Source organism: Bradysia coprophila (genome assembly GCF_014529535.1).
Source record: "Bradysia coprophila strain Holo2 chromosome IV unlocalized genomic scaffold, BU_Bcop_v1 contig_5, whole genome shotgun sequence".
NCBI lineage: Eukaryota > Metazoa > Arthropoda > Insecta > Diptera > Sciaridae > Bradysia > Bradysia coprophila.
In genome coordinates this window covers 5625603-5646679 of record NW_023503374.1, presented here as the reverse complement: position 1 = coordinate 5646679, position 21077 = coordinate 5625603, and the positions used below count along the sequence as shown (strand labels likewise).

Genomic DNA, 21077 nt, shown 5'->3' with positions numbered 1-21077 from the left:
TTTTGGACTGACTGGTTCGTGCATGTATGTGTGTTGGCGTTCGTTTTTCGGTGTAAATGTTCGACTAATTATTCGTTTTGAAGGAAGACTGATAGATCCGGTGAAATTTTTTGTTTGAATGGGCGCTTTTTTATATATATAATCTCGACTGGTTATGGTGCTAATTTATAATTATGCAGCTCGGATTAGCCCCGGTATTGTTGGAGAGATTACAGCTATGTGTTATAAAAGATTGTGATTCATGAGAGTTGTTGATTCTTGAAAGATTTTCTTCGAAAATCTGCTGCGCGTTTGAGCAAAATTCATCGCAATATTTCACTACGATTAGCATTGCACAAGATTTTATATGTGCTATGTGCTACTTTCACTTTGCGTGTTGCGATTACTTCATTTGTTGAAAGTACAGTTCAGTATAATCTTGTACTTCATTTATTTTAACACACAATTTGATATATAAGAACACTCTAGACAGAGTCTTAGTTTATTTTTGTCGTTGTTGCCAATAACAGATGACTGTATGATGTTTAGAAATTTTTCCGTTTTCCGCTTCCAAAAAATTGGGTTTTTATCGAAGACAACACTCAAACTGTTCGTTTCCAAGAATTTGCTCCAATAAGACCATATTTATGCTAAGCAGTACGCAGAAAGCATTACGATAAACACAAATTCATTACAAAAAAAAAATATTAATTTTGCTTATTGGCCAGATTTTACCATTTCATGTTTGCTTAATGGACGGAAAAAAGGTGTACACAATCACCAAATAAACAAGCAACAAAAATGGACGAGACAATGTAACGATGACTATGTAAATCGTGTACAATGACTCAAGTAGTGACTTCATTGACATTTACTAATTGCCTCAGAACGTTGTTCGATTTCGATTGTGTAGTTATTGGCATGATGATGATTTGTTTGATGATAGTTGAAAGGATTGTGTATAACCAACAATACATTTTGAATCGTTTGTAAATTCAGTCCTATTATTGACACATTTTTGAACGCGTCTTCTTATCCTCTCTCCTTCACAATACCATTTGACGTGAAAGTATAGTTTTCACTGGATTTCATGTCCACTTTATAGGGAGCATGACCCCTTTTCGAGGCAATCTGTTCATTTCCGATAATTTTTTTCGACAACTAAGTTTTACTTCGACTTCGATCATCGACATAATATCTACTGGTCAGAAGGATTGTCCAAATAGATCAAGTCACTCTCAAATTATTGTCAAAGAAAAAGAACCAAGAAAGACGAGATCAGAGAGAGATGAAAAATTCATTAGAATGTTCCATAATAGTTCGTTGTTTTGAGTAAATATTCTTCTATGAATTATAATGACCCCGTAATGTTTATTTAATGCGCATAAAGGTATGACAAATTTTGTTAACGGTTATTCGAAATAAATATTTTATTAATAAATTCACAAATACAATTTAAATTGCCAACATATGCAAATAACTTCGGTCGCATAATTTCTGTGTTGATAAGCATTTTCTTTACAGGATGTGCACTGGTATTACATTGCTAAGCATAATCATTTATCGAAAACGCAATACATATTTTTTGTGTGAAACCTGACGGATTGTATTACAGCAATAATTTCCTAATTGTCGCTTTTATATACGTACTCTTCGACCTAATAATTATGAGGAGTACACAGCAGTTTGGTCGATGTATAGTACTTAAAAACCAATTATATTTCAAATATATACCCATCCGAAGTATATTTGTAATTCTTTTTATAAAAGAGAATTCGTCATGTCTAATATATCCCGTTCAAACGAAAACTCATTAGTCTCTCTGTAAATGAGCCGGTTTTTATCCGAAATGGTTCGAAAAGAGGTCAACAATTAAAAACTCAATTCGCAACAATTTTTATTGATAAACCAACAGGAATAACGAAATTCTTTGGAAAAAATATTATTTAAAGTTTAACAGCCAACATGCAAATAACTTACCGCCGAGTAAAATGTATTTATCAATATTGCAGTCAACGTACGATTATGGGTTCCATATTTACTTAATGTTTAGCTAGGTTTAGTACGTTTAATGTTGTATTTTTCACATTTAGTTTATTTGCAAATTTATATGAAAAAAAAGAAAAAGAAATTAGCATTTTATTGTCGATAAACAAATTTTTATGTAGGCATTATATTCACACACCGCGACAGACTTGCAAAGCTTATGGCTAAATACCACATGTCAAATAGTATGTTAGACACATTACAATAATCAAAATATTACACCATGAACGAAATTGCAGAAAATTTTATGTTCTTTTGAAGTCGTCGGTATAAGAAAATGTGTAACTGTAGATAAGGTACACTGTTAATTGTACAGGAAAGGTAAGCCTGTGCATAAAAGGCGAAAATGGCCTAACTGAATATTTTCTTTTGTTTAACTGTCATACTTGACAGGAGAACAAAAGAAAAATTTGAATTAGGATATTTCGCGTCAGTATCTGCAGTACTGTACAGAGGAAAAATATTCGACTAAAAAGAAGCAGTAGTTTCGTATCACAGCAAGTTTCGATCCAGGTGCTTCGAAATACAAATTTAAGTTTTAACAGTCGTTAAACTTATATTTTGAAATTCATGACACCCTAACCAGCTCTCATGAGTAAGTCATGTCAATCAAGCAAATCTGTCATCTGTTAGAGACATAATTCCGGAAATAAGTAAAGAACACTGGCCACGAGAAGTTATATAGCAAAATGTATACTTAAAACTAATGAAGTGCAAGACTGTGCATCAGTTTGGGCATTTATTGAAATTATTTAAATCAAAAGAAGTAACAGATTCTACAGCTAACACATTTGTGATATACTTTGTGAATGTGAATTCTTGCCCTCCGCCAGTTCATGACGATAGGTGATTACGTCAATGGGTGGATCCATATTGACTAAGTGGGTGGATTTCGATGCGAAGAATAAATCTGGCATCTAGGTCGCAATTGAACCTTTTAAGCGTATTACAATTTGCAAGTGTTACAGACGGCATGGCACATACTCAGTATGAGTCTAGACACGAGAAGAAAACGTTATTTGATGTAGGAGAAAATAAAGCAATCGCTAGTACCTATGCGAATGATGAAATGGCTTGCACGTCTGCCGTAACACGTTTCGAATTATTGATATAGTTTTGAGAAATTTTCTGCTTATCAAAGATTTGTTTGTTAACCTTCGGTGAACTTGCATTTCCTTTCAATCGAATTCAACGAACTACTTGGTAAGCGATATGGAAAGGTTAGTTTCTTGCTAAATTTTCCCGGAATCGTTCATACTTTTCTTGGCAACAACTCAATTTATTTACTTTATTGATCGGTAATCACGAGAATTTTACGTTTATTTAAATCTAATAAAAATGTTTTTCCTTGTTCTGGCATATATATATATATATCTAGCAACATATATATAAATATGCCAGTGCTGTAGCACTAAAATACTATTACCTTGTTGTGAAACAGAACTGTTAACACAGCTGATTGGTTCGTATTTCCCATCTATTTACTCAGTTTTATTTGAATTATTTGCACTGAAACGATAATGTAATATAGCTGAGCAATAGTTGTTACACTATACTATACCCAGTCACAATTACGTAATTTCTTATCAGTTTATCAGAAAAGACAAAAAAAATACATCATTAGCACATGGCGTTGTCATATTGTAAGACTGAAATTATTTGCATTAATTGTTATTTTTTATTCTTATTATTCTTGTCTCTGTTTCAGTAAAGTTTTAGTTTGAAACAGTTCCTGCGGAAGATTTTTTTTTCTTTCTTCTCATACCTTAGTACTTTATATACGAATGGAAAAAAAGAACAAGAATATTATGTTTGCTTTTGAGCAATGTTTTATTGATGTCACGAGGTTAGCTTTTCAATAAAATTGGTTTCGAATTATTTATTATCTGTTTCCAAGCATAATGATCGGGGAGAATATATATTTAAATGAAGATCGACGAAAAGAAATAAAAAACAACAACTCAAAACACTTGTCGTTGTGAATGGGTAATTGAATCATAAATACAGAAAAAATATTGCATTATAAAGTTAAATTTATTTTTCAAGACTTAATAATAGCACCAAACGACTGATCACAGACGTAAAACGCTAAATGAATTTTCCATGTCATTAGTCAATTTCAGTTGCTAGTTTATTACATTATTCTGCCTTATATAGTCATCGAATGGATATCATTGATAGAGTAATCGAGTGAGATGTTTTTATTTTCCATTAAGAGTAAAATATACCAATTTCGGATGGACTAATGTTGGCTTAAAAGCTTCGTAGCAACAAAAAAAAATATGAATCTGATGAACAAAATACACACACACTCCATCTGAATGATACATCTATTAATTATAAAGTTAAATTCAAATTAAAAAAATTTCAATTAAATAAAATTTAAATTTTTCTTCAAAAAAATATATTTACGCGGTCATATAAAAAGTATACTAAATTTTCCCACCATATCAACCGAAGTAGAAATGTTGAATATATTACACATTATATTCAACAACAACAACAACAAGAAGATTAAATATATTCTCCTTCTCCCATGCTACCCAAAAACTTCATCAAAAATTCAACAAGAAATTCAAACCGAAATTGTGTGTAGTTAATAAACGAAGTATATACGAAGAAAAAAAAAGTTCTTTTCGTTAATTAAAATCCGGTTTTTCATCTCAATAAAAGTGTGTATGACATTTGGCAAGAAGAGAAGGAAAAAAAAGTGAACGGAGAAATTCACCAAACACATAATCCAAAAGCTGTAAAAATATATGATTTCAATCATTGCATCTATACAAAAAATATATTATATTACATACATGATATACTATAAAAGATAATGCCGATATAACGGCGCGGTCAGCCACACATATAATACACACGGTTTTTTTTCTCTTCATCTTTTCTTCATTGGACGGATTTGATCTTTTACATTGATTGATGTGATTAAAATTATAAAATGAACGATTGTATATGTTTGGTAAAATGGCATGTAATGATTTTTTTGTGTATGTTACATATATACACTTAGCCAGGCAAAAGATTGGCAAAGATTTTAATTAAAAAAAAACCGTGCGTTCATGAATGAGGTAGCGAATATTAGTTCGGATAGATGTAAGGAGAAAAAAAAATGTTTTAACTAATCAACATTACCATGTTAATTTAGCCTTCAACTTTCTTTTATAAATGTGATGTTAGTTGTTAATTGAAAAATAATTAAAAAATCAAAATCTTTCAACAACAGTCACCTGATTTCAACCCCTAAATTAAATGCATTACCTTCTGATGGGGCGTAAAATTCATATGTTACACTTAGTTACTTAGCAAGAAGGAGAAATGATCTGTTGCTCGTAGAATTTATTACGGAGACGGAGGTAGTTTAGAATTATAGTTTAGAATTGTGATTTAAATTTTGCCCTCAATAATTTCTCTTAAGGACCGAAGTATCTTTCTGTATTATCCAAACGCCATGTAATCGTTGAACTACTACATTTTTTGTTAATGTTTGATGACAAATCTTTTACTTCATTTTTTTAAACATAAATTTCCCTATATAATACCACATCAAACGAAAGTTCATCGCTTTTTTCATCGTTTCTCATCAGATGATTAGGTGTTGGTGGCCGATTGATGGTGGCTGATTTTCGCGAATGACTACGAACAGCAGTCTTAAATGACAGATTATAGAATTTTGGTAGAATTTTATTAGAATTTAAAACGAACTTTTGCTTGTCAACTTCGTAGAGCCTTTCGTTTTTGTACATACTTTATAGAGTTTCTTGAGACAGAAGTCTTCGACGACAACTGCACGTATTTCAAAACGTTTGCGGAGATATAAGCGACAAAGTGTCTAACATTTTATCTAAACAATAGAATTACTCAGCAAATTGATGGAGCTAGTAACAAAATTATTAATAAAAAATTGAGGTACACTAAACTCATGACTTCGTGTGTGCAATTCTAATTAAATTCTTTAACCTTTATTCTATATCATGCTGATAGTAGCTTATGAAAGCTGTGTGTCATTTTGATAACAAATTTTAATGAAGATCGTCTGAATTTATAAAGTAAATCTAGGCCAAAGTTCAGTGCAAAAGGCAGCTAGTTTTTGCAATCACGCTCACGATTCGCATAACATCAGTCTTTCTGGAGTTTTCCTTATTCAATTTGATAAAGATATTGCTTCATAAGCTAAATTAGTGTTTCATTGCAAGATTGTTGATCGTATTGACAGAAGTTACGTGGTGTTTGATTAAATTATCAAAGGCGCACAGAGGAAGTCATCATCACTAACGCAAATAAATCGATTGGCCTATAAATAATCACAAACGATCGGACATATAAATCTAATAAATTTACCAAAGAACAACATGCAAGCATTAATTTTCTTAATTTGTATGGTGATACAACCACACAAAACCGGGATATCGTGTATTGAATATATGGATTGGAAGAAAGTATACTATGGGATGTAGTGTGCTTACCAGCGCAATATGACTACCGCATTATTTTTTTAACTTTGAATATATTCAATTTTGCGTTTTTTAAATTGATCATTCAACACTTAAAAGCGCTTATCTTTAACTCATAGGGTACTCGTAATGAAATCTAAATTTTTGGCGTTCCTGGCTTCCCGGAGTAAACAGACGTTTATAAAACAAAACTTTTGGTTAAACAAATTCGCCTACAACCTACATAGATTTGAACGGTTTCACCATAGTATAATGATCGAATCTATTACTTCTTCTGATGAAGTGTTTTTAAGAAATTTGTACAAAATCCTTTACTTCAGAAATTTAAGCCTCTTATGTCTCGCTGGCTGAGGCAGTATCTATTCTAATAGTCAACGTTGATATTGTAAGCTGTGAAAATTTCTGCTGGGTTATATTCCTCATTTGATAACCTGATGAATCTGTTTTTCTTGATTTTGATTTTACCTTAATAGCACAACACTCAACCCTTATAATCAAACGTCTTTTCTGTAAGATTTGTCTGAAATGTGTGGGTTACCTAGACTAACCGGGGACTATAATAAATATGACAATAATCGTTCAGTGCAATTTTGCGTTTGTTGACAGCTTTTTGATGTAATAGAAAAAATGCAAATCTTTCAAAATCGAAATTAGGAAAAAAAAAAATCTTTTCACATCCACAATAGACATCGATGTTGGTTGAATAACTGTTACGTAACTTTCAGAAGGAGAAAAATATATCTGAGCAGTGCGGTTCAGAGAGGTATTAATAATACATGAATCACAATCAAGTTTCAAATTTCTATTACCACATAACTTCTAAAAACCAAGAGTTTACAAGTCTGCTAAAAACTTTCTTTAATGCAAAAAAAAGTTTAATGAATTAAAAATACCGCAGACCACAAACTTGATTGAGATTTTTTCTCTCTCATTCCCATGTTGTGAATAAATACGGTTTTTTTCGTCTGTAGGTGTCAAACCATATACTCGTAATTACTCAACAATGTATTTGATCTAAATAATAACAAACCTTTTTGCTTAAAGGCTAACGGTTGTTTCGTATATACACGTATAAAATCTGTGAAGACAAAAAAAATTGTACTGACACTTTTTATTGAACACAACAAATTCTGTCGACGAATTTATATTTTGTGTGGTTATATTAGACAAACATGTCGATTTTATCGATGTTACAGAAAGTTTAAATAGAAAGAAAAAAAAACATTTTTTTTCTATTAAAACAAAAATCGAGTTATTTATGTCTCTTGTGAGGTCTTTCATTGATAAATTAATATAACATGAACATATCTCTCTTGCATCTCTTCGATTCATTTTTTTTCTTTTTCGAAACGATTCTATGGACTATCTGAAGGTATAAATTGGGATTAGAAGGGATAAGATAAGAACCAATAATTTTTCGTTGGGTGTGCTGGTTTAAAATTGTAATTATCAGTTATCAAATTTACGACAATTTAGTTCTTGAACGGTTATTGTTTATTCATTAGAATTATGAATGAGCTTTATTTTATTGGATTTTCCAGAGAGCCGTTTTGATTGAATTATCAATTTCGGTTGGAGTAAAAATTGATTGATAATCTTAAGTGTGACTTGACGCCAGATTGAACTCAATCTTAACCACTCATAGTGGATGTTGATATGAATTCTTTTTTGGAAACAATTGAACGATCAGTTGAAGAATTAGAGAGAGAGACAAACAAAAAAAATACTCAAATTTTACAGTAGAAAGGTAAATTATTAATTGACGTAAAAATGTAGTTAACCTATTTTAATCAAAAAGATCTCGCAACACATTTATTATTTCTATTATTTTGCACGTCGGCCTAAGCTCTAACGTCTGTACGTATTATTCATTTATTCACAAACAGAAAATAATGATACAACAAAACTTTAATTTCGTTGAAATACACGAGCGAAGTACACACAAAAAAAAGCACATTAATACTCACTTTGGCTTACAAACCAAAAATTTTTGTGAAAGCAATTTGCTTCACTGCCATTCACCGAAAAATATATAAATTCTCTTTAATATTACCAAGAAAAATATTGAATGCTGTGAAATTCAATGAATTTTTTTTTCCTTCATGCTTTTTTTGTGTGTTTGCTCTCGCTGTTCGTTTGCTGTGTTTGATGAGGATCGATTCTGTGTATATCTGATTTGTAATTGCAATTGTATTCCATGCTGGTGTTAGTGCAGTGTGAAGCAACTTTGTTGCAAAATTTTTTTTTTACTTTTATTTTTAAAAATTAGATCCGGGTTTGTATGGTGATCATGGAATTTTTTTGTACATGTTACAGTACTTTCAAATTGTTTAGTCTGACTAGCATTTTTCAGAAAATATTCGGTCTTGCCATGACTATTATGCATATCAATAAGAGGGATGGATATAAGCTTCCTGTAATACCGGTGATAAAAGGTCAATATTGGGATAGCTTTAGCAAATCCCAAGAGACTGGCATTCGTTATTCGATTAATTTAATGTCGACGAGACATACCCTATAGGTTTAAAATACCAGTTTCGTTGAACATGTTTTCGGCATAACATACAAAAGTGAATTTAAGCCGATGATTTTTATTATAATTTATGTGTAGACTGGAGATTAATTTCTGTGATATGACAAAAAAAAATCATTCACTGCAACAGTACCGGCTCTAACTCGGACTGGAGAGACAGTCATTGAAATTAGGCGCTACATTTTTCCGGTCTTGCAGCATTGGCTATTTTTACAAAGACTGTGTTCAAGAAACTTATTGTCGCCTCATTCGACATCACTTTTTTTACCGGTGTCCAACGTGTCTCCGCTGAAATTAACCACTACAGTCTTAATATCCAATCATCAAATAAATCAATTTTTAACAACTTTGACATTTGCAAAACGATGTCTCTGTTACTACCCAACGGGTGATTAACATAACAAACTGAAAACCAGTGACATAATCGAGCCAATAAAAAATCAATTGTGTTATGCAGCGACATATTCGATAACGATGCACTGAAGAAGAAGAAGAATAAAAAAGCAGCTTTTAAACCTGCCGAAGAAATAGAAACCGCATTCAATTCACAAACGTCTTTGTGATTACAATAAACCAATCAAAGTCAATTTACATAAAAATGCTAATTCCTTAAGCGATCATTTCTCGCATTTCGTATTTTAAGTTCGATTTAAGTTTTGAATTTTTTTTTTTATCCGTTTTGCTTTCATTTTGATTTCAGTGAATTCACCACAATAATGTCTCATCAACATGATTTCGACTTAAGTAAACGGTCTTCGTTTATGTATGTTAAATGTTATACAAAAACGTTCCTAGCTATTTATTGCTAAAAAAAAGTATGAAAGAAAAAAGAGCGAGCCATTTGAGCGAGAGTCTATCGTTTCGTTGTTATGTTCGCTGGTTTTGTCACATGCGCAGAGTCAATGTACTTTAAGCTTGCTGTGCTATTTATGAAACCTCGTCATATTTTTGAACTTGTCATTAACATTTTCATGAAAATGTGCAATTTAATTATTCATCTCGATGTCAGAGGTTGAATTAAGAACAACAAATTCGAATGTCAATTTACCGGCGGTTGAGAAAAATTTAAAAAAAAAACACCTTCCCACGTCAAGGGATCAATCCAAAAAGAACATCGAAAATAAGTTCCTTCAAGAACTGACTCCTACATTTTGTCGGATCAGATTCAAGAAACAATTTGCATAATTGCTAAGGGTTAATGTCAATTTTAAAAGCAACGGTTTTGCCTCCACAAAAACTTAAAACATTTCACTGTAATAATATCAACTTCAACACCCACATTTCACATCGTTGTTTCAATGCACATTCGTTTCGTATCTATATACGAAAGATACCAACTTGTTGAATATTTGCATGTTGTGGAAGAACCCCCGACGCAAAAAATAAAAATCGTATGGTTATTGCGTCAACAAACTCCAGGCGCCTTATTTACGCACTCACTTCTCTCTACTCACACGTAATCACACACATAATTTTCTCTATACATGCGTTTTGAACGATGATGTAATTCTCAGCCGTACCATACATACCTCAAGTCACTGTATCCGCACATAGAACATCAACGACCCCCACGCTTTCAAAATACAAAATAAAATAAAATTATCTACTGAAGACCATAGTTTTATCAGCGAAATGGAAAGAAAGTACGTCACAACGGGGGTTGCAATTTAGTTAACTTCCACATAGAATATTGTTGCTTTACTGTTTCTAATCCTGTACACAATGTATCGACGTACGTATATAGTGTGTGCGTACATATAATAGCGAATTCTCTCAACTCCACATTCTTCATCTCAAATATCCCGTCTATCTATATAGTACCTAATATGTGTTAATAATGACAAAAAAAGAGATTGTGAATTATGTGTAATAAGTGGGTGGTGATTGGGATGAAGGATATATAGACGATGTCGCGCGGCGGTTAGTAACTAAAATAATGAATTTTACTTTGTTCATCTAATTCTGAATGAATTTTTATTGTATTAAAAACCATGAACGAGATATCTGGTCTGGCGTTCTTTCCATCAAACTCGCTCTTTTGGTTTATGTCTTTTTTTCATAATTTTTTTTTTCTTTCTTTTTCTCGGAAAAATATGGTACTGTGGTTAAGACAGATTGTGGTGTGTATCGTATGTAAACAGTGATGTTGTGTAGTAGGATACAGATAAAATAGATGTATCGATGGATGGAATAAGATGTGGTGGATAAATGATGTCCTATATAATGTACATATTGTTGCGTTCATGTGATAACCTTGTTCTATATTAGGTAAAATTTTAATGCAGATGGTTATGTAGTATAGAAGTTGATGGTCTGTATATAGACGATGTTGTGTAGCTAGACTATTTTTATTGTTGCAAAAATAGGCAGTGGGTGGATTAATGTATTTATGGCAAAAGTATTGGAAAATTTGAATGTACACAAGGCAGAATGAAAGATAAGAAAAGCACGAGAGAGTGAAATGTGGGTTGATAAATAAATTGAAAATGGAATGGCGTTAAATTGAAATGCTTAGGTGACAACAGCCGCTATTTTTTTCACATTTGGTTGTATCGCAAAAATTTTTTGCTTACGGTCTTGGAATAGTATTGATCATATTGTGTTAGGTTTATTGTAGTAGAAATCGGATTAGTGACTACATTAATGGAATCAAATGTTCCCATATGTTAGGCTGAATAATAAATTTGAACTTCGCTGTTCGAAATATTTTTTAAAGGAATCAGTAGACTGAGTAAGTCATATTATTTCTGTTCCAGACGTTTTAATACATCGGTTTATATTTCAATTTTTATTTCCATATGGTAGCCTCGAATCCGAAAAGTCTTACAATAAATTGAGTTTTTGATTGAAACATTAGATCTATGCACTGATTGCTCTTTCTCATATACCCTTACAAGAATTGTAAGCATATAATCATTAAATCTATTACTTCTTTTATTCAAAGTATAGCTTAGTTTGATGCAAAATCTTCTACTTCATTTGTTTTAACATACATTTTACTATTAGAGGTCACGTTTACCGTAGGACATCGCTTAGTATTGTCGCTGTTGTCGATAGCAGATGATTTGTCACTTTTACACTGAACGCTTCAATCCGTTGAACCTTCTGATTTTATGGAATTGAATGCTTCCGAACTTACTATGATATCTTCACCAAATTACAAATTCAAATCAGTTTATTTCAATGAAGGTTTCAATGCTGTCAGTTCAGTGGTGATGCTGTCAGTTATCACGCCGTTTTTTACTCATTATTATTTTATTTTAAAGGTGTTTCAATGTAAACATATCAGACCATTATGATTAGACCGTATAGTGCTAGGAAATTCCCCGTAATAATTTTTAATAAAAATTAATCTCTCACATGAATCTTATATCACTTGCACACGATGGATTATTATAATTATAAGTTACCGAATCACAGTTGAGCTCCATCGCAAATCTATGCATCTAACATATATTCGAAAACTGTGTCCTTCCCAATCTTGGAAACGAAGCGTTACAGGAAGGCCAATGTTAAAACTTTTTTTTTATTCTTACCGCACAACGAGATGAAACGATAAAATTCCGGATGTAATTTTACAAACAGTTTATGAATGAAAATGAAATGGTTTTTGTTGAATGTTTTATAGAAATTTGTAGCACAAAAAATTAGCCCATGCGATAATCAAAAGAGAATCTGTGAAAGAACTAATTTGCTCTATTTGTGCAAACTCAATGAACAACCTAGAACTATTCGTAAAGTAATTGGCTCGATATTTTGATGAACATAAATAACATTCGTGATTTAAGCTACAGTTTCCAGTTGTATTTTGACTGTTGAGTTTGAAAATTAACTTTTAGATCCTGCATTGTCAGGATCAAAGTTTTGATTACGATTATCTTCAGGAACATCAAGTTTTGGGCTTCCATTCGTGTGCAAAATGTTTCGAAATACTGATTTTACTCGAACTTGAATTGGCAATAATAATGTATCAAACTGCGGTAAACCGAGAAGCCCATTGTACAGGCCAAAAAAAAAACGAAGGAAAGGGGAAGTGCTGTTGAGAAATTAATTTAATTATTTCGACAACGATATTTTTGACAAATTGAGTTAGGTCAGACACACAATCAGAACAACAGAGAACAGAGATTTATCATCCAAGCATTTAAACAAGTCACACCATGACACAGTGATGAATAAATATGTGTACCTGAATTATATTGGCATTTAACGTCATATGACTTCATCTGTAACATTTAACAGCATACGCAGCTCCACGAAAAATTATACATTTTAAATGCCTACACACATTAACCAATTTTTTGTCTTTTTTTTCCATTTCCATTGTTATTATAATGGAAATGGCACAGATTTTATTCATAAAAATAGGTATCAGCCATGATGTATGTAAAGTTAAATTTTATTTTTATTGTGTTACACATTTTAATAGTTTTTTTTTATTATTTCTCTTTTTCAAGTTTAGTTTACAAATTTTCATTCATGTTTCGATGGTAAAATGTGATAGTAAAAATAATAATAATTTTTTTTCTCTCTAATTGAACAATGGATATTTATTCGAACTGAAACCTATCCACATCGAACACGGTGATTTCATTCCGATATTATTTCTCCGTAAATATATTTCGGGAACATTTTTGTCTTAGTAACGATTTTTTCTGAGAAATTCACATTACCAAAAAAAAATCCATTCCAAATTCTACCTCAAAATCCAAACCAATAACTATATGACTGAACAAGAACCATATACACTACACAAACTATATCTGATATTCACATGCAACATGCAGTTTTTTTTCGTTCTATTTTATAAACAGAAAATAGTGACTTCCGGTTGTATAAAACGGTCGAATTCCTTTTATTAATGATTTTCTTGCAAGTTTATATTCTACATGGTTTGATTATGCTTTAAATGATGATGTACAGCATAATTTGTGGTACGCTGAATTGTGTAGAAAATATCAGCTGAACACATTTATTCAGCTCTGTTACATGAAATCTGTATTTATGACTGGATTGTAGATCAATGTAATCGGACATTAAATGTCAATACGTCAATAGTCCAAATCCCGTCAACTCTGGTAATTTTGACAGATGTCAATTTGTCCGGGTGAATTGATACTAGGGGCTAGTTTTTTGTCCATTCAGTCTAGCTGACAGTTGTTAAATTTAACAACAAAGACGGGAATGTCCGATATTCTACTTACTCTCAGAAAACATTAGTCGGCTCACTTCACTAACAGAAAAAATTTAGGAGAGACGGGGGTCCATTGTGCGAATGAACAACATCTCCACTGTAGAGGCCAGGACCCAGGACATCAATAGCTACTCAAAACCTTGAAATTCTCATATGTAAGAAATTTTGAACTGACTGCCGCAAATAATTCATTAAAATTCAAACGTTTTGTGTTTGCAATGACTGAATGACCATATTGTTAAGCGATACACATCTGAACACAGAAAATAATCTCAAACATTTCCAACACAATTCAATGTTCAGTTCTGCATTCTTCTCCCATTTACGTATTTAAAAGCACGAAAAGGTCATTTAACTTCGTTCCATTATGTTTCGGCCAGATTTAGAGATCAAATCGATCAGTTTTTTTTTGCGCAATATACCTACCATCACAATCCATTTCTTAAGATCAATCTGTTTAAATCGTATAACCTAACGATATTCATAGTGCAAAGTGTTACGAATTACATCTAATTTGTTTAACGTTTTTTTTCTTTTCTTCTTCTGTATACCTGCCTTGCTTCTCTTTTCTCATGTTTTCCATTTGGCTTATTTTTTTCTTTTCTTTTATTCGTTACAGGTTATGCAAGAAACACAACTTACATCCGACACATATATGCAAGATTGGTTCCCGGAACGTGATGTTAAAATGCCACAAGTAATTTTGCACGACAAATTAATGACCGACGCACTCCTTGGCATACCAATTAAGACAGAACATTCCTACAGTCTGAATTCTGACGGTGACTCAATGCCAGAATCGCCCCGCAGTTTAAAAACTAAAATGGAAGGTAGGATAATTTATTGACAAATTTGAATAAAATTAACAAAAAAAAAGGAGAGAGAGTGGGACGCATCAAAATGACACCCTACTGATGTGTATCGACAAGCAATGTAAACGAAAACAAAAAAAGTTGTTCGATTTAAGCGAAACGTACTTTGAGACTGTTTTCTCGATGATTTGACTGAAAGTTCATTACTTCAGTTCAAGGTCGCCTTTGACAATTTTCCTTTCCACATGTACCACAGACTCTTCACACTTATCGGGTAATTGTGTTTGTGATAAGTTAATCGGATCAATACGCTAATTGAGAAAAATAATTTTTACAGTCCCCACATTTGCTAAATAATTACAATGTTTTACCTGACTGTTCGCACACACGTGCTGTTTGCGGTTATTTACGCAGACGAAATGATAATAAGTAGGTTCGAAAAGGGCATGTTTGTCTGATTGGTATTAAGATATTATGACATCACTGCGAAATAAAATATGGCTAGCCAATCCCCAGTGGTAAATTATTACTGGTGCTAAGAGAGCCAAGGATTAATGTTGAGTATCCTTTGTGACTCAAAAATCATGATTCAGATATGATTATGAACCTGTCGAAGCAGCAAACGTATCTATTTATGCTACTCAAATCTTTTACTTCTTTTGTTTAAAGTATCACCTAGTGTTAGGTACGAAATCTATCACTTCGTTTGTTTTAACACACGTTTTCTCACATGTCTTATTAAGCGATCACTAGCCGGACGTCTTCGTTTATAATTTTCGGCGTCGTTGTCCATAACAGATCTAAGTCGTTGATTGTTCTTTTAAAAAAATACTAAAAATGTGCCGAAGACCATCAAAAGTTGAAGAAATGTTTTAAGTTGGACAATAAAAAGCCGCTGACATTACTTTCTCTCAAGTTTTTTTTTTTTTTTAGAAAATCTGTTGTCATTCATATTTGAGCTGGTCGGCTCCTCGACGCAAATTTCAAGAATCTTTCTATGGTAGATCATGTCATATCATGGTGAATCGAATGTTTTACCGTAGATTCCGTACATTCCGATTTCGTCGAGTGTTTAAAGAGACGTTTCAATCAACAAATTAATTATTTCTCGAATATTCCTTTTGTTGCAAACAGTTGCTAGCGTCAGGAAAATTATATTTTCCAAAAAAAATATGAGCTCACATTAACATAATGTTTAAAACCGTAAAAGTGACGGAAATATTATTCTGTTATAATACAATTTGCTGAGCTGATTAGTATACGTCATTATTGAGCCATAACGTATTTTTGATCCAAATTCGAAATTGCTATCACCATGAAGACGTAACTCCAAAAATATAACTTCATATATGGCTCATCACACCCAGATGAAAAATTAATTCGTTGTTTGAGGTCATAAGAACTCTTGCTAGCCTTTAATTGAACAAATGTTAGTCTGTGTTACATTTTAAATGAAGTTAAAAAATAAGATGTATGTCGATTACACCAGGCAGTACGTAAGCCCATCTTACAGAAAAAAAAAATTGTTTTTGCGGTATTTTCAGCAACAGTTGATCAAATATTTGTAGTTACGACAAAAGTTTTTTTTTCGTATTTTGGCCATTTTCTCGGTATATTATTTGAGACAGGTATACCGAATCCAACTGGTTAAATTGAACAACGCCTCAAATATGGAAGCCTTAGCATACCATTTTTTCTACTTGTTTCGTAAAAAATACAAATATTTCCATGAGAAAAGAATATTGAGTTTGAGTTTTTTTTTCGGAGAACAACATTTTGCATTTGTTGTACTTGTGTATTAATTTAGTTTCATTTTTATTTCTGAATTTATTTCGATATATACTTTGAACGGCGCGTGATGTACCCGGTTGATGTCATCAACCACCAAAATGTAATTCGTGCAAAAAAACAAAATATTTATTTTTATTGCACACGCTTAATGCGAAAAACACCTTAAAATTGGTATTTATTAACCTTGTTACCGACGACGGTAATGTTTATTTTTAAACAAAATGTTTGTGGACTTAGGACCCACTTAATAATTTATGCGTTGACTCAGACTAATTTTTGTTTGAAGTTGTTGTTGAAGTGTTTCTAAAGACATTTTCCAAATTGTTTCATAAAAACTCGACTAGCTTCTTTCCATCACAAGCCGCGAGAGAGTGTTCCAGCCATTCCCATGCCTCTTTTGTTTTCCCTGTCTGAATTATCTTCTCTCCATGTAACACATCTGCGGTCTGCAACTATTCCCACTATTTTTCCGCAACATTTCTTTTATACTCTAACTCTTCGTTTCGCCTTGAACTGGTTTCCCACTGACTTATCAAAAAAAAATCTTTGAACGAATGTATTTTAGAGTACAGGCTACGGTTGTTATTAGCTCACTAATTTTGAGACGATATATAAAAGCCTCATCGTCGTTAATATACTGCGGAATGGTCCGATCAAACTAGTAAGACATGAATCCTTGCTAGAGAATGTTAAACACATTTTGTTCGAGAAAACTACTCTGCCAGCTGCAGGTTCAAGGTGTGTTGATATTTATCTTGCAGCAGTTTGCAGTTTTCTCAAAAAGTCTGTGATTACAATATTTCAGTAACAGGAGACGATTTAATAATTAAATCTTTTACTTCCTTTGATTTAAGCGAATGTGTATAAAAAACAAAATCTTTTACTTCATTTATTTTAACACACATATTGCTATTTAAGAACACACCATTTTTGTCGTCGTTGTCGATAACGGATAACTAAAAGGATTCTGAAAGTTGAAAGCACCGAATTTCGTCTATTGCAAATCTTAGAAGTATACAAGACCTGATTTGAATAATTTATCTATTTAGGAGACAACGCACCTTTTCTTTCAATTTATTTTTTAAGTTTTACATTTTCGTTTTTTTTTATTGACATTATTGATCAAGATGCACACTTCCCATTCCTTAGTGTTACTACAAAAAGATACGATAAAAAAGTAATAAAAATCGAAGCTAAAGTCAGATAGATTTTTCAACATTAATTTTAATTTAAATTCAATCTAGAAATCAAGCAACGAGCAAAAAAAGGCAACGCGTCTATATATTCATAAATGATTCGAAATGATAAAAATTAATTACAATTTTCGGAGTTTAACTTTCCCATATAAAATATATAAATTTCTGATGATAATGTCTTTTTCCAGTTACGCCACATTCGATAATTTTTCGTTAATAGAAACGGCAATTTTTTGTGTAGTGTCTAACCAATAGTTTGGTTTTGGTTTGGTTTTTTTTCTATTATAATTTGTATTTGTGCGCGTATTCTTCTGGGTTAAAGACCTCATTTTCTTCATCACCGCATCTGGAGATAAATTTTTGTGTTTAACAAATTACTTGTTTATGGCTGTCTATCACGACCGAGTGAATAGACTTTTTCTTTTTCTTTCGTTATTTTTTTTCCTCTCTCTATTCGATGTAAAGAATGTTGTTCTTAGTTATTTATGCTAATTCGATATCAAGTTAAAGGCCGAATTATTGAATTGTCATGAATATTGGTAAATATTTGGTAAATAAAAGTTCATTGAATTCTGAAATGTAAATAACGCTAAAAGATCTAAGAATATTGTTTGACTTCCGATTAAAAGAAGATGGACACACAAGTAACATCACCATCGATTCACAGATTTTTTTCTCGTTCTCGACCGAACAATTCGTCATGTCGTAGTGACACTTCATTTACATCTCTCACTTTTTCCACTACAATGCAAAGGAGGAATTGATGTTTCACTGATTGTGGTTTAAACGACAGGTTACCAACAAAATTCGAATAAATATAATCGAATGCCATTGAATGTTATTCATGCATGTCATGACTTAACAATTAAGATCAGAGGAAATTAATGAATTCCAAAAATACATTTTTGATGAATTTTAGTTTTCAGAAGTTTCTACCGAAATCCAAAGTTATACGCAGAGCCTGCAAGGTGTGATTAAAGAGAATTTTTATTATTTTTCGTTCAGTTCATTTAACTGGCGTTAAAGTGATTCTTGTTGATCAGAAACTAATCCACCAACAATGTCTTCCTTGTACAAAGTGCTACGTAAAGCTTGCAAACGGTAACAATTTTCCAGGTTCTGAGCCTTTCGGTGCACTTCAAACACTGAAACTATTTTTTTATTACTCGCTCCACTCGTATGTATGGTCTAGTGCTTAAAAAATTAACATTACAACACTTGTAGTGTAACATACCATATAGAACTATTGCAGGGACAGGAAAGGTATCCACTTCGATATCGAAAAGTTGACATCAAAATCAGAAAATCTTTTACTTCATTTGTTAAAACATACGTTTTGTTATTTAAAGAGAGTCAGGGCTCACATCGATTTTTAAATCCTTGATCCGTGCAGAGTAGCCTTCTGGTGTAACAAATTCCTAAGAGCTATTACCAGTCTTCAAAAAATGAAATATTGTTAAGAAATTTACATTCGTTACCGCTTCTTTCAATTATACCACTACAATGGTTTATTATGTTCGTCATTGTTGATAATTGATAACAGATGACACCTGCTGAAAGGTTAATTACGACAAAATTAAAACCTTATCATTGTCACTCTCGATTAAACACAATTAATTTTATATTACGCCGAAGAGTATTTACAACCGGTAATTTTATAAGAAATCAGATTTTGACTTTACTCGGAAAACACATGCACAAAGACCAATCATATTTCAAACGCCGGATACGAGAGAAAAACCCTGCAAGCAATAAAATAAGAAAAAAAAATGAATTTCACGAATTTTCATTGTTTCACAATCATATATTAAATTGCTTCAAAGTGTGATAAAAGTGGCCTTTGAAGTTGGAAAGAGTAAATTTATTTTATTTTTCTTTATCAATCAAGGTTATTACCTAAGTAAAACCTCTCTCTTTCTATGTCGTATTTATGTCGTATTTTTTTATCATTTTCGATTGCAATGATAATTGTACACGAAAAACATTTTTAATTGATTGCTGTGAGTGTATTTCGGAGCCACAATAAATGAGAACGAGAACGCCATTCTTTGGAATTTTTAATTTTGCTGATTAAAATATATGTTTGTATCTCGACGGCGCTTACATTTAATTTACCTGCAACTTCAATATTTCCTTTAAGTCAATTAATGTAATTGTTTGAAGCAGATATGCTTTCTCTGCGTGGTTTTCGCTATCACTGATTTCCCACGTTTCGTTCGGGTTGTTCTGGTTAGAATCACAAATGAGACTTTCCTTTTCGTTCATGAAAGAAAACCGTGTTTTAGGAATGGAGAAGGGTAAAATAAAACTTTTACTCCGAAATGAAGAACACGGACATGAAAGGTGAACTTCTATGAATGACGCCTAAGAAAATGACAATTTTTACAATTCAAGAATTTCTTTGTCTCGATAATTTGCTGTCTCCGATGAAACTCAATCCGGAGGTACAATTTCTCATTCCACCGGACGTTGAATTAAGCTGTGAATTAAGACTCCAGGTGAAATACCAGTCTTCAATAGATGAAAATTCCTATTGACATCGCAAGATGACGCTAATCGTCCATGATAAAATGTATAAGAATGCACCTTAAAATGACAGTGTCCCACCAGCACGAATCCAATGTGCGCCTCCATTTTGCATCTCAATGATATTACAGATTCGTCGATAGGCCTAGCTTACAGAACTTTGCATAATTTCCTTCCACTACATCTTATTCTAACCGATTATCGAAATTTCCACTCCAACAGATATGGATGACGACTGCTACCCGGTAATCACAATGACCGCCAGACAGCACATACAAAATCGCAATACTTCCAATTCTGTACAAAGTGTATGCAGTACAAACGACAGTTCATCGATAAGTAGTTCGGACATAGATGTGGACGATTCAAATGTGAAAGAAGAGCCGCTATCTCCCAGTTCCAGTAATCCTCCTAGTCCGTGCGCTGGCAGTTATGAAATCAATTCAAATTTGGCTAACATGGCAGCCTACACAAATACGGATTTAGTGTTCGAACACAAGGTAAATTAGCGATCGACAAAAAATGCATAAAAAATTCAAC

General features: G+C 32.4%; 1 protein-coding gene across 1 annotated transcript in view; it reads left to right on the top strand.

The window, feature by feature from the left end:
- The window catches only part of LOC119071915 (cyclic AMP response element-binding protein A-like), a 61417-nt gene that overhangs the window by 36916 nt on the left and 3424 nt on the right, over positions 1 to 21077 (top strand). The window contains exons 2-3 of the mRNA XM_037177036.1: positions 14832 to 15042; positions 20760 to 21037. Of these exons, the coding sequence (XP_037032931.1) occupies positions 14832 to 15042; positions 20760 to 21037 (489 nt within the window). The remainder of the gene's footprint in view (positions 1 to 14831; positions 15043 to 20759; positions 21038 to 21077) is intronic.